Below are 12,811 nucleotides of genomic sequence, written 5' to 3'. Positions count from 1 at the left end.
AAATACTGATTTCAGAAATCAATACTTTCATTGACGTTGAAAGTCCCAGGTCGTGGAGCTTCACTATCAGCTATTGGACAGGCAATGATAATTATATGAAGACAAACATGACACAGAGGACTAGACAAAGGAAAAGGTGGGAAGCAGCAACATGTAATATCTGATTTCTTAGATGCTGCATGCTATATGTATGTGCATGTTATTGCATCTGTTTACATGTTGTCTGTGTATGTATGTGCGATTAGAAGTGGAGGTAATGGTATTTTACAGTAAAACTGATGAAGAAGAGTTGGATTAAGAGTACACCCACCAAGCTCTAGGATCAAAAACATGGACAAAAATAAAAAATAAAAAATGCAGCGTGGGAGAAATGCTGACTCAACAGATTTTTATAACATTGTTGACTGGCAAAAACCTCAACTAATGTTCAAGTTATCAGAAAATATTTACAGAGATTGATCTCTCCAAACTTGAAAGAATAAACTTTTTAAGTTACAGTTTGCACAACCAAGATAGACATTCCAAGAGAGGAGAAAAAAAAAAAAAACATCAGACTAGGCGAGAGCTTAAGAGCCGATCTGTTAGGCAAGATGACTATCCTGTGTGCTGGCCAGATTTGAAGGGAGTGATAAACTCTACAAGGGGCACTGATTTCAATCTTCTGTATTTTCTTATCACACACAGCAAAATAAGTTTCCACACGTGAACAAACAAAAGCACAAAGTGTGAAATCTAATCCCTATCTCCCGTGGCCACCTGTAAAGACGCCTTTCTCTTGTCTTTGGCACTTTCCGAGGGGAAACAAATGATTCCCGAGTGAAGAGAGATGAGAAAAAAACTGAAAGAAAGGGAAACAAATGAAACACAGCCAGGGGTGGCATGTTGGAAGCTTATCAGCAGCTAGTAACTTCAAAACAACACGAGGGGCTCTGAAAATACACAGGGTGGTATAATGCATAAGCGAGGGAGTGGTAGTGAGTAAAACCAAAAGTTAAAACAAGAAAAAAAAACTCTGTAGCTGGGATGGAGAACAGATAATCTCAAAACCTCTCCTGTATAAGTTTGTTTATACATCTTGTGGTTATGTGGATTTTGTTTAAGCGTCTGTCATGACATTTTGTGTTGAAAAAACAAACCTGAATCTCTCAAATTTTATCCTGTAATATACTATTTTATATCAAATGCCACCTCCTTATAAGCATTTCATTGGTTGTTGTTGCAATCAAGGGAGGCAATGGCATAATAGAGGGTCATTTTTTTTCATAAACTATAACATATATCAAATATAGCAGGCGAGCTGTCATACCTTCTTTATTTCTCACGTCACGCTGTACTGACACTAATCTTCTCATTTCAGCCTGATTACATGTAATTAGAAGCTGTTTAACACACATTACAAACATACTGTGTTGTCTTTAGGAGGAGTGAGAGGCTGTGTAATGAATAATGTATTCCGCATCTCAGATTGTAAATCATAGCAGCTCTTCACAGTCGGGTTGCGCATAGATCAGGCATATTTGCTTACAATTCATTACGATTTGAGCCACATTTTACTAGTTTGTCCATCACTGCTGTGACAAAAATAATTGTTTAGTTGTGTATTTTATACCGATTATTTGAAAAGTCATAAACATCTATCTATCTATCTATCTATCTATCTATCTATCTATCTATCTATCTATCTATCTATCTATCTATCTATCTATCTATCTATCTAGAGCATATATGTACTACATGCAAAATGCATATTATCTCAATGAACAACTAATGAATGAATAATAAATGTATCCCATTTAAATCCGAATCAATCTCGAAGTTTATGCTGTTGATATGCACACAGGGACACAACTATACTGTAAACAAACTTGAATCATCTCTTGATTACAGTGGTACCTAAAAACAGGTTTGAAATGCATCCCATCTCTTCATGGACAGTAATCTAATTATCAGTTTATTCTGCAGAGCTTTCCAACCAAAAACCACTTAATTACATTTCCTGATGAACAAAGATGCAGTGAATTAATCAAGTTGGTAAAATACTTTTTTTTTTTTACTACGTGTTTACCCGATCACATAGCTTGACAAGAATGGACAACAAAACAAAATGAAAGTAACACAACCCTTATTTGACAGATCAGTTTATCTCCGAATGAATTTGTGCTACATTTCTTGTCGGAGGAATTAAAAATAAAACTTATAGATCAGAGTGTTTGATGTGAAGAGAATACAGGGTATCTGTGGTGAATAATTCAGCCCTCCAACCTAATGAGATGGGCAAAAGGTGTGTATCTGCCCTTGTGCTCTTTTCTCTCTGTCTCCACACTTCCTGGCTGCACATTTGTCTATTTAACATTTTAACACTCCAATATGCATAAATACAACACATTCAAGCTCTGGCAATAACAGTGGCACTCATGTCCCATTGTAGTTGTTGTTAATTTCATCTTTTAATAAATGTTTCCATTATGCACCTTTACTCGTGCCATGGTCTCCTGTTTTTGTTATGACCATCAGAAATGCACTAAGTATTACTTACCACACTACAGCATTTATAATACTTTTAAATTCTAATTTATGTTCATTATTCAGTGCCTGTTCTCCTAAACAGGAATTGAAAAGCACAAGTGTCAGTGCATATTAATCAGCAACAGTAAATAGAACAGCTGTGATGACTCAGGGGTGTCGGTATATTAACCCAACAGATATCAAGATTTATCTGCTAATTAATACAAACTTGACAATTTCATAGAAGACAAAAGCAGTTTGTTTTTCATATTCTAGTTCATAGGTCACAATTTTACTGCTTTACTCCTTTTACTGCAGCTTTGAGCCTCTTAGACATGTAGCAGAAACCATAAGACTTCATATGTAGAAAGTTTGTAATATCTTATAAATGTGTATCATTCTATATGGACTCTTGAGGGGCATTTGAACGAAAACAAAAGAAACTGACTGAGAAGAGACACAACAGGTCACAAATGATTTTTTTGTATACAAGTGATGGTAAAGCATAAAGAAGCCAAATATGGGAAGTTATTCATATGCTGCCTTTACCACTATAAAGCGACAGAATTACTCCAGTTTCTGAAGGGGGACTTTTATTGTCTTTGTCCCTGCAGACTAATCTGTATAATGGATTAATTAATATGTGAATTTATTTGGATTATTTAATATGTTTACTTATTTAAGTTTTTAAGTTTTAAGTTTAAGTTTTAACTTTATAAAATGTCACCACAGTCCGGGATGAGATTGTTCTCTATATTTACAGTTAAAAATGACTCTTAAGAAGCTTCAGCCATGCCAGTTCAATTCAGGAGAAGATGGAACCTCTTAGATCCATTTCTGCAGCCGTGTCTATCAACTCCGTCGCACCATGGTTCAGCTGAGATCCACTACATGCGGCTCTCACTCATCGACGGGCTCCGTCGTGTCACTACCTGTAAACAAAGACAGGCGCTGGCCTAAAAACAATGTCCACAGAGCCAGGCAATCTCCTCTGCGACCTATGAGACCAAACCCTGCAGATGTCAGTGGGAAACAGAATTCACAGAAGCTTGAGAGGTTCATCTCTGCACTGCTGTTAAACATGTTGTTTTCCACTGATTGTATTTTTTTCTGCTGCAGGAATGGAACGGCAGATCATGCCGACCACTCCGTCTTCACATGGCGTTAAAACAAACTGTCTTTTTGTTGCTTCCGGCTGCTATGTGTTTCCTTTCTACTGCAGTCTGAGTTCTCCACCTTTCAGGTGTTTGTTCAGCCAGCTTCACTAGCAGGTCTAGAAAATAGCTTATAGGTGACCACACAGGTGACCATCATCAAGCAACATCAATCAATTTGTCCATGTCCAAATAACCATAGTGGATTAAAATGATGTTTTATTGCGCATGCAATAAAAATTACATTTTAGTAAAAATCATGCACATGAAATTAAAATGTTTAAAAAAACACATGCATAATCACACAATCAGAATAAACACAGTTAACAACAAATTTCCACTGTGTGAATATTGACAGATATGTGCCCTGCATGTGCTTTGTGTAGCAGGAAATTAACGCCCTAAAAAGAAAAAAATCTCCATCATGAAACAGAGGGGTAATGGGATACTTCTTAAAGGGAAGCTGGTCACAGTGGATGGGAAGGTGTATGATGCAAAATCTTGTAAGAGAACCTGCAAAATGCTGCAAAAGACTTGAATGTGGCTAAATTCAATTGAGAATATGTATAAAAATGTGAAAATTTACACTCTGCATGCAATCTGAGTGAGGATTAACTTCTTGGCAAATGTAAATGTCAGGTTTAAATAAGCTCTAGCATGGTGCTTACGATATCATGCATGTCATTTCAAAAAGGATAATGAGAGAAGGCAGCTCTGTCTGTAAGAAAACCACCGGTTGTACCACAGCTTGGAGAATGTAAGACCAAACTGGAGAACGTGCATGTACCGCGAGCCTTATGACAAATATTTATATGAAATTACAAAAGCAGCAGCACATAGTACAAGACACTTATACAGACGTTTTAGAATATATTTATTTTCTTCAATATCATCCAAACAGTGATTGTTGAACTCTTATTAATAATTATCCTTGCACACAAAAAATATATTTGTATATTTTATATACAACATATATATATAAATATTTGATTAGAATCACTTTAGAATATTCAGATTTCCAAATAAACATACAAAAGGTGATAATATTTGAAAACATAGTTTGTTAATAATGTTAAGAAATGTTCAAAATCATTGATTAGAGTTTCTTTCGAAAGCTTGTGAGAATTTCAACATAATCTAGAAAATCTAAGGCATAAATTTCAGTTCTCAGTAGTTTGAAAACTTAAATGAGAAGTTCTGGTGAGTATAAACTATTACTAATTACCAGTTATGGCACATTTCCTCATACCCAAATTTGATGTGTTGCTGTACAGTACAACAAATGCAATTCAAAACAAAAACATAACTGGCACAGCATTTTAAAGCCATGATTTTGCTTACATCAATTCCATATTCTGCCATTCCAGATCATTGTCTTCCTGAAACAAAGGGATAGATGAAATGATAGTTGCCAAGTCACCCAGGACTTGCTCCAGGTTGTGTGCCGCCTCCCTGACTGATTTGACAAATTTCATGATCTCAGATTTTATTTCAGCTGGTGGGGAAGACGCCTCCACTGCCATACGGTCACTTTCAACGTTGTTGGACTCTTGCATCAGTGAGTTTGACAACAGTGTTGCCTGATCAGAGACTGACACCGAGTCTCCACTTTCAGACTCGGGGGCAGAAGGAGGCTCAATTCGCCTCTCTGCTTCCCTGGCTTCCTTAATGTGATGAATCTCTTTTGCATCCATAGCGATGAAGAAAATGTCCACAGCTACAAACAAACCAGACAGCACACCTGTTGCCACTTCTGCCACACGCACTGCCCTGGATGTTTGTGCAGCAAGCTGGCCAATGTTAGCCACTCTAACCAACCGGACCAGTTCAGCAATACCACCAAGCCCTCTTCCAGCTCTAACGCCAACCCTCCTCAGGTTTTCCTCTGTAAATGTGCTGTCAGTGCCAGGTGTTTGTGGACACTGGCTGTTGATGGCCTGCAGACTGCTGTTAATCTCCAAGAGCCACGTCACTACTGCACTAATTTTCTTCTCTATTTCTTTGATGATGCTGCGAACTGCTTTACGATCAGAAGACTGGTTGACCATATTTGTGATGTTTGAGGCACCAGCAGTGACCCCACCAGCAACACCCACCCCCACACCAACTCCAGTGACAATAAGTGAGGCTCCTAAAGTGAAGGGTGCCAGAACAAGCCCCACTATGGATGTAATTCCTCCCACGGCTCCAATCACTCCTCCTGCCAGACTGCCGATGGTAGTGCCTTCATGAACACGCTCCAGACCATCTGCCAGAGCTCTCAGCCTCTCCAGCTTCTCCTGAAGATCCTCCACAGCTGTTTGGCACTTAAACAACAAATAAAAAACAAACACAGTCAATTTCTGAAAGCACACAAAAAGAAAACATTGTAGAAGCACATCTGAGATCAGTGCAACTTGCTGATGACGCTGCCCTCTATGTACTACCTAACGCCCCATGTGTCTCTTTTCTAAGACACCTGAATCAAATGGACTGCTTGTGACCAGGCCTCAGCAGAGCCGACTGAGAGAATTCAGCCATTTGATTCTGGTGTACAGATGCAGAGATGAATGTCTCTGAACATTAGCGCTTGAGGGTACACTGCAATAATTGGAAAAACGGAAATATCTTACCTTAGTTCTAAGACACCTGATAATGATTGGGCGCAGCAGGATCTCACTGGCTGTTGGTCTTTTTTCAGGCTCTTTTTTCAGAAGATCACTCAAGAGATCACAAAGCTCAAATGAAAAATAGCTTGGAAGAGGCGGGTATTCACCACTAATTATCTTAGGCATGATCTTAATTGTAGTCTCTGCAAAGAACTGAAAAGCAAAAATTCAATACCAGGCAAGATTTTACAACTTTCAACATGTAAGCAATTTTTTTTGTCACTGTATAAAAGGTATGTACTAAAACCTTGAGAGCCAAATTAAAAAGAACAATTGAAAAACCTGCTGTTCTAATATAATTTTGACCTGGTACCAATTGTATTTTTTTTTAATCAAAACTGCAGACATTATCCACAAGTAAAAATAATAGTTTTTAAACAAACTGTTTTAAATTTTTCAAGTCAATGTTGTTAACTTACCGCTTTCTGTCGTGTGCAGAGCTCATAGAGTATGCACCCCAGCGACCAGATGTCACTAAAAAAATACAGGACAAACACAAGAAAACAATCTAAAATATTTAATGGATCTACTGTCGAGGTGACTATACATCTGACTTTGTATAAAACACAAGTGGAGATTGTGCAATATGTTCTGTTTGTCTTCTGATTGGTTTATTAATAATAAAAAAGATACAATTATTTAACACAGCTTATTTATATACTCATATGCAAATGAGATACTGCCAATATTGCATCAATTATGCTTTCATTGGAGGATGAAAAAGGATTTTTTTTTTATGTTTTCAAGTTAACTCAAAGCTAAGAAAATTAACTCTAGCAAAATAGTGATGGACTGAGTGAAGGACCTCCAAAGGTTCATATGATCATTTTTTTTTTTTACAACCAGTTGTGTTAACATATTTCTGATCTTTCCACCTTTTATTTCTTGTAGTACAGGTCTACTTGAATGAAATTAGCCAATAACTCTTATTCGTATAAGCTGGAAAAAAGAAATGCATAATCTACAACAAGATAAATTAAGGCAGTGGTTCCCAAACTTTTTCTCCTGGGCCCCCCCAGTGGTTTCCAAACTATTTCTGGGGCCGGGGGGGGAGGTCTGCCAGGGCAGAGTATACTCTAAACAAGTATAGCTGAATCGTAGCTGAACATAGACATCAACACCAGTAGCCTAAGCTACTTGTTAACAAGCTTAAGGTGCTGTATTGATATTAGCTAGCTAGTCATCTTTTAGCTAACTTTACCTGCATCCAACAGCTTTAATCAACAGTCTGTTAGTTTGGGGTTTGCTGCCATGATTCTAACACACCTGCGTAGGTCTGTATAGCAGCAGCAGGTGTAAACCCAGCGTGAGTGTTGTAGCGCTCACGTTGCGTTTAAAGGTTGCTCGAAAAAAAGGTTACTACATGTTAACAAACAGTTTTAACTGCTGATAAAAGTGACAGAGGACACAGCTATGGGAAGTACGGAAGCTCCTATTATATCAAATTGACAGAGGAATAACAGAGAGTTGGCCATTCTAAGGTAAAAACCCAGCGCATAGAGCGTCCGCGCCCCCCCTGTAATGACACGGCGCCCCCCCTAGGGGGTGCTTCCCACAGTTTGGGAACCTCTGTATTAAGGGAAAATTATCAAATGCCTCTAAAACCTACAAGCAAATCCTTGATTAAGAACATTATGTGTCTATTTGCAAATTCTATAAAACACCAAAATGCTAAATTAAATTAATTTAATATTACTGTAGGAAAAGTACCTTTTTGCATCATAAGTTCCCCCCGTGAAGACTTCAGGAGCCAAGTTATTTATTGTTGGATCTGAGTTTGTGGCAGACTGGCCTTTTGAACTGTGAGAAAAACATATTAAATATGTAATTCACATATTAAATTTCTTCTTTGTAAACAAGCTGACAGACATGACAAATTCCTATTTAGCAGTATAACATGTTAGAGGTAGTACAAACATGAACAGTAGGATGTTCAGTGGAAACATCCAATGATTGCTATTATTAATTATTGTAAAAGCAGAGGTAGGTGTTGGTAGACCGTAGATTTTGAGAATAATATTAGCACAGGTAAGGTACTTTACCTTTCATGAATATTTCCAAATCCACCCAAATGCACCAATCCAAATTCTGACACCAATATGTTCTGTAGAAAATGGAAAAAGTAGTAGTCAAAATAAGAAGTAGTCAAAGAATGGTAAAAAGATTTTAAGTATTTCAAAAGATTATGTTGAATGTCTTGTCAATCCATTACAACATCATTATACTGAGAAGATAAGATAACTTGTGATTTATTTTTTTAATGTTAAAATGCAAAATTAAAATGCAGCCTTTCCTTTTGTTTGTGTGATATGTGCAGTACCTTTGGAATCAGATCTTTGTGAAGCAAACATGCCTCATGAATGGCTTTGAGAGCCAGACAGATCTCAACAATCCAGCTTAGTACCTAGATAACAGACAACAAATAAAAAAGGCATGATTTTCCCTTTTCTTGGAATCAAAAATCTGAACTCTGTCAGACTCTTAATAAAAGGTGTCTGAAAATGTATTTAGTATACCTCACACTCTTGTGGAGGCTCTTCTGGATTCTTTCCAATAACATCAGCAAGATTCCCACCCTGGTATTCCTTCATTATTACGTAATAAATGTCTTGATTTTCATCTTAATGACACACACACACAAGTATTTTTAGTTTAGTTAGTTTTCATCATCAAGGATGCAACTTTATAGGTTGTTGTATAGCTTCACTTGGGTAATAGCAAGACGGGTTAGTTAGTCTCCAAGAAATGTTAACTGTGAAAAAGTCATATTCTTTTGTATTGTGAACTCTGATTTGTAAAATGTTTGCAAAATACATTCCTTATACAGCAGTCATCTGAAAGTTCAAATGTGCACAAAATACACGCCAGTCTGTGGAATTATATATTATTAAAGAGCAAAAGCCTTGAAAGTTAAACAGTAAATGATCCATTCACAAAGCTTATTTTGAGTTATAGGTGTTTTGTTTTTTAAATTTACATGTAAATATACATTTTTGAATTGCATATAGTGTCCTCTAAGAATTTACTATATATACATCCATCCATACCGTCTTCTTCTTGCGTGTCGCTGGTGCCAATCTCTTGCAGTCATTTGGTGATTGATGGGATACACCCTAAACAGTTTGACAATTCATCACAAGAAAACACAGAGGCATGATACAGGACAAACAACCATACAGACACACACAGCCATACCTAAAGGCATTGCAGAGAGATTAACCAACCTAACAGTCATGTGTTTCAACTGTGTGAGAAAGTCGATGAACCCGCAGAGAATCAACTCGTGCATATTGTTGAAAATTATATCCTACAACCCTGAACCTATTTTCAGTTTGTAGCTATGTTGCTACTTTTTCATTTTTCAACATTTCTTGGACACTAACTAAAAACCAGATTCATTAAAACATGGTTTAAAAACACAAGGCAACAAACCTTTAAATGAGTTGCTTATATTTATGAGATGAGGGTGGTTTGTTTGCCGAAGAACTTCGATCTCTGACATTAGTGCAGCATGAGCTTGTCTGGAAAGCTGCAAGGCAAAGCATGGTTGCATGGCAGTGATTTGATCTAACAATATTCTCCATCCAGCAAATAAAAACATGTAGTCTTACAAATTACAACATGCATTTTGATGAAGCTTGTTGGTCAGAAACTTTTATATAGCTTTTATATATAAACTTTTATATAGCTTTTATATATACTTTTATATATAAGAAACTTTTGAAAATATAAAGCTTTAGGGAGGTAATAAACATATTTTACATTAAGCCAACATTTCTACATTAAACAAGTTTTCCTTAAAGGTCCTGATGTAATATTCTGGTCTTAAATGTTGTGTTTTAGCTATCTGCAAGTAGAAAATCATCATAGTTAACAGACATAATGACTCAAGTGTTCAACCGAAGAAGAAGTGGAGTTTATTGCATCGACCATCAAGCGGCTTCTGAATAGTAAATTATGATTAATCTGCAGCTTTGCAACTAAAATCAGGGGCAGAACCTTCCTTCCATTGAATGATTTATTATTTAATTTAGTGCACATAAAGTTGAACTCTTACCTCTGGCAGACGAATCATCTTTATAAAATACGTATCGTCATCTTTGGTAGCAGTGATGCCACTTTCAGTTTCTGTTGTTGTCACATAGCCTTCCTTTGCCAGTTTGCTTTGTTCCTTTCCCATCTTTGTTAACTGCTGGTGACAAAAGTTGAAAAAACAGGCAAGACATTTTATTGTTAAAAAGGGAAGTGTCATGATTTTGGGTTCTTTGAGTAGGTTTTGGGTTTGTTTCATTCTGAGTCCATTAGTTCATTTTCTTTGATTACATCAGTCATGTTTCTGTTTTACTTTGGTTCAGTCCTTTCTTAAAGTTTTTAGTTCAACATGTTTATTTGTTGTGTCCAGTTATTCCTTGTTTCTCTAGTTTAATTACGTTTCTTATGTCGAAGAAAGTGTTAGATTAATTTTTGAGAGTCTTGTGTACACTCCCTCGCCCTCTGTGCAGCTCTTAAGGAAACACAGGAAGCCACTGGAAGGTTTCAAGTCCCTGTTGTGTTCTTATTTTACAGAACTGGACAGCGGCCAAGTGGAGTTGTATAGTTCTGACATAGAAACTGGACTGTTCACCTGATGGTTTTATTTCACAAGACTGTTTGAGAAACTCTTGAGTTGCTCAGTAACTTGAATGCTTTGTCATGACATTTAACAGACTCTAAAGACAAAGACAAAGCTAATACTTTCCTTTTCTTCTTTGTTTTCCTTGGGTGACACTGAACCTGTTTGGCAAAACAGGAACAACAGAGAAACAGGAACAACTGGAACCTGAAATATGTATCGAGTTACAGTTTTGCAGAAACTACACCCTTCGTCCGTGCTTCTATGAATACTGAATCAGATCTTGCATATTCATTTGTAAGTTTCCTATTTTTCTACTTTAGGTACCAGTAGGGATGACATGAGGGAAGTTCAAATCTTTAAAGCAGTATAGGTAGCCGTATCTTTATTGGAGGGAGATTAATGGCTCTTTATTGGAGTCTATAAAGGTAGTTCCTGTATATCATCTCTCGCTCTGGTTCTCTCTCTCTGAAGGTACTTGACAATATAGGTAAAGATTTTTTTGTTTGCTTTGCATCTTTTTTTTTACAGCATATTGCACATATTTTTACAATCATCCATAGATTATTTCACCCGTGAGATGTACCTTACTTGTTTTGTTTAAATGAACTTACAGAGCATGTTAAACTTTGTAGACTTTTAATACCTATTACACCACTGAAGTTGTGTAATATGAACACAACTTAAGTTTGTTTTGGCAGTTTCATGAGAGCAACTGAAATGTGGAGCACTTTTTAAAGTTTACACTTTAAAAGTTTCCTCTTCCAACCACTAAGACTCTAATTACTTGGGTTCTTGGTCAGAATTATGATCATCTGGATTTGATCAAACAAAACAAGATACAGGCGACAGAACCCTCTTACAAAAAAACCAAAGCAAACTCAAAAAATAGACTTTGTGATGCATAATTTGTAGTCACACAACCAATTTTCATCTCTCCATCAAACAGTTTTAGTTATTACTTACCTGGCGTATGTTATCCGCTGAGACTGAAAATAACCGTTGTTTTCACTCTCTATCTCTCTCGCTTTCTTCCTTTCTCTGTCTCTCTCTTTCTCTTTCTCTCTCTTTCTTTCTCTCTCTCTCTCTCTCTCTCTCTCTTCATCTCTCTCTCATTCTGCTCTTTGCAGCGGTTTTTAAAATCACTTTCACTTTCTCTTTACCTCTACATCAGGGCTTTGCATATCTTTGCATGTTGTCTGTGTGAATATGTCTTTCTTTCATAATCAGAGCTAGGGTTATTTGCATTAGTACAGCATTCTCCAAAGAGTGAGGTTTACTTTCTACTCAAACATTTTGAACAGTAAGCAGCATACCTGGAGACTTCTTGGCAGATACTTGGACAATGTGAGACCTATAAATAGCTCAAATAAAGCTATTGACTACTCTAAGGAAGTAAATCCTTTGTTAAATTTTATAGTTTATCAAATGAACACCACACCTGCATTAGGCATGCGTGTTATGGAAATATGCCCAGATAAACAAGTTGTTTAGCTGGCTGACAGCAGCTGTCTGCAAAAGTTTGCCACAAGCCAGTAGAGGCATCCAGTCTTCTGTCAAAAATAACAATATGGATATTTGTTTACATGTAGATACAAAACAGAAATATAGAAATAAAAAAGAATGCTGCTTTAATTGATTTTTCAAATTTTGTTGGTTAAAAAAATGTATTAGTAATTCACATATTCTCTCAACGGCAATTAATTTGAATAAACGTCATGACAACAGATTTAATGCAGACAGCTTGCCAGATATAATGAGCACATGCATGACTTTATCCAAGGGTTTCTTATAAAAGCTCAGCCTATAAACATGAGGTTGTGTTTCAGTGCTTCTAACAGCGAAATTTAGTGTATTTTTGTTTTGTTTTTTTCTGTAATGCAAATGCCAGG

General features: G+C 36.6%; 1 protein-coding gene across 1 annotated transcript; it reads right to left on the bottom strand.

The window, feature by feature from the left end:
* Positions 1–4,520: 4,520 nt before the first annotated feature.
* LOC103135476 (caM kinase-like vesicle-associated protein) lies at positions 4,521–11,948 on the bottom strand. Its single transcript, XM_016669549.1, has 10 exons — positions 11,886–11,948; positions 10,365–10,499; positions 9,740–9,836; positions 8,824–8,927; positions 8,628–8,711; positions 8,350–8,411; positions 8,018–8,107; positions 6,727–6,781; positions 6,272–6,460; positions 4,521–5,965 (listed from the first exon to the last, which is right to left on the bottom strand). The coding sequence occupies exons 2-10, from the start codon at positions 10,485–10,487 to the stop codon at positions 4,997–4,999; spliced, it is 1,773 nt and encodes a 590-aa protein (XP_016525035.1). The 5' UTR covers positions 10,488–10,499; positions 11,886–11,948; the 3' UTR covers positions 4,521–4,996.
* Positions 11,949–12,811: the final 863 nt, after the last annotated feature.

The sequence above is a fragment of the Poecilia formosa genome, unplaced genomic scaffold, assembly GCF_000485575.1.
Source record: "Poecilia formosa unplaced genomic scaffold, Poecilia_formosa-5.1.2 Scaffold26, whole genome shotgun sequence".
Taxonomy (NCBI): domain Eukaryota; kingdom Metazoa; phylum Chordata; class Actinopteri; order Cyprinodontiformes; family Poeciliidae; genus Poecilia; species Poecilia formosa.
Note: the sequence above shows the minus strand (reverse complement) of the source record. Positions and strands in the feature narration are given on the sequence as shown.

Bases quoted from the DNA above. Each gene is read 5' to 3' on its own strand.
- LOC103135476 (XM_016669549.1), bottom strand. From the start codon at position 10,487: ATGGGAAAGGAACAAAGCAAACTGGCAAAGGAAGGCTATGTGACAACA. The intron at 8,928-9,739 runs GTTTGTTGCCTT...TGTGTCATTAAG, and splicing joins TATAAGCAACTCATTTAAAG to ATGAAAATCAAGACATTTAT. The intron at 6,782-8,017 runs GTACTTTTCCTA...GTATTTTTTTAG, and splicing joins GGAACTTATGATGCAAAAAG to TGACATCTGGTCGCTGGGGT.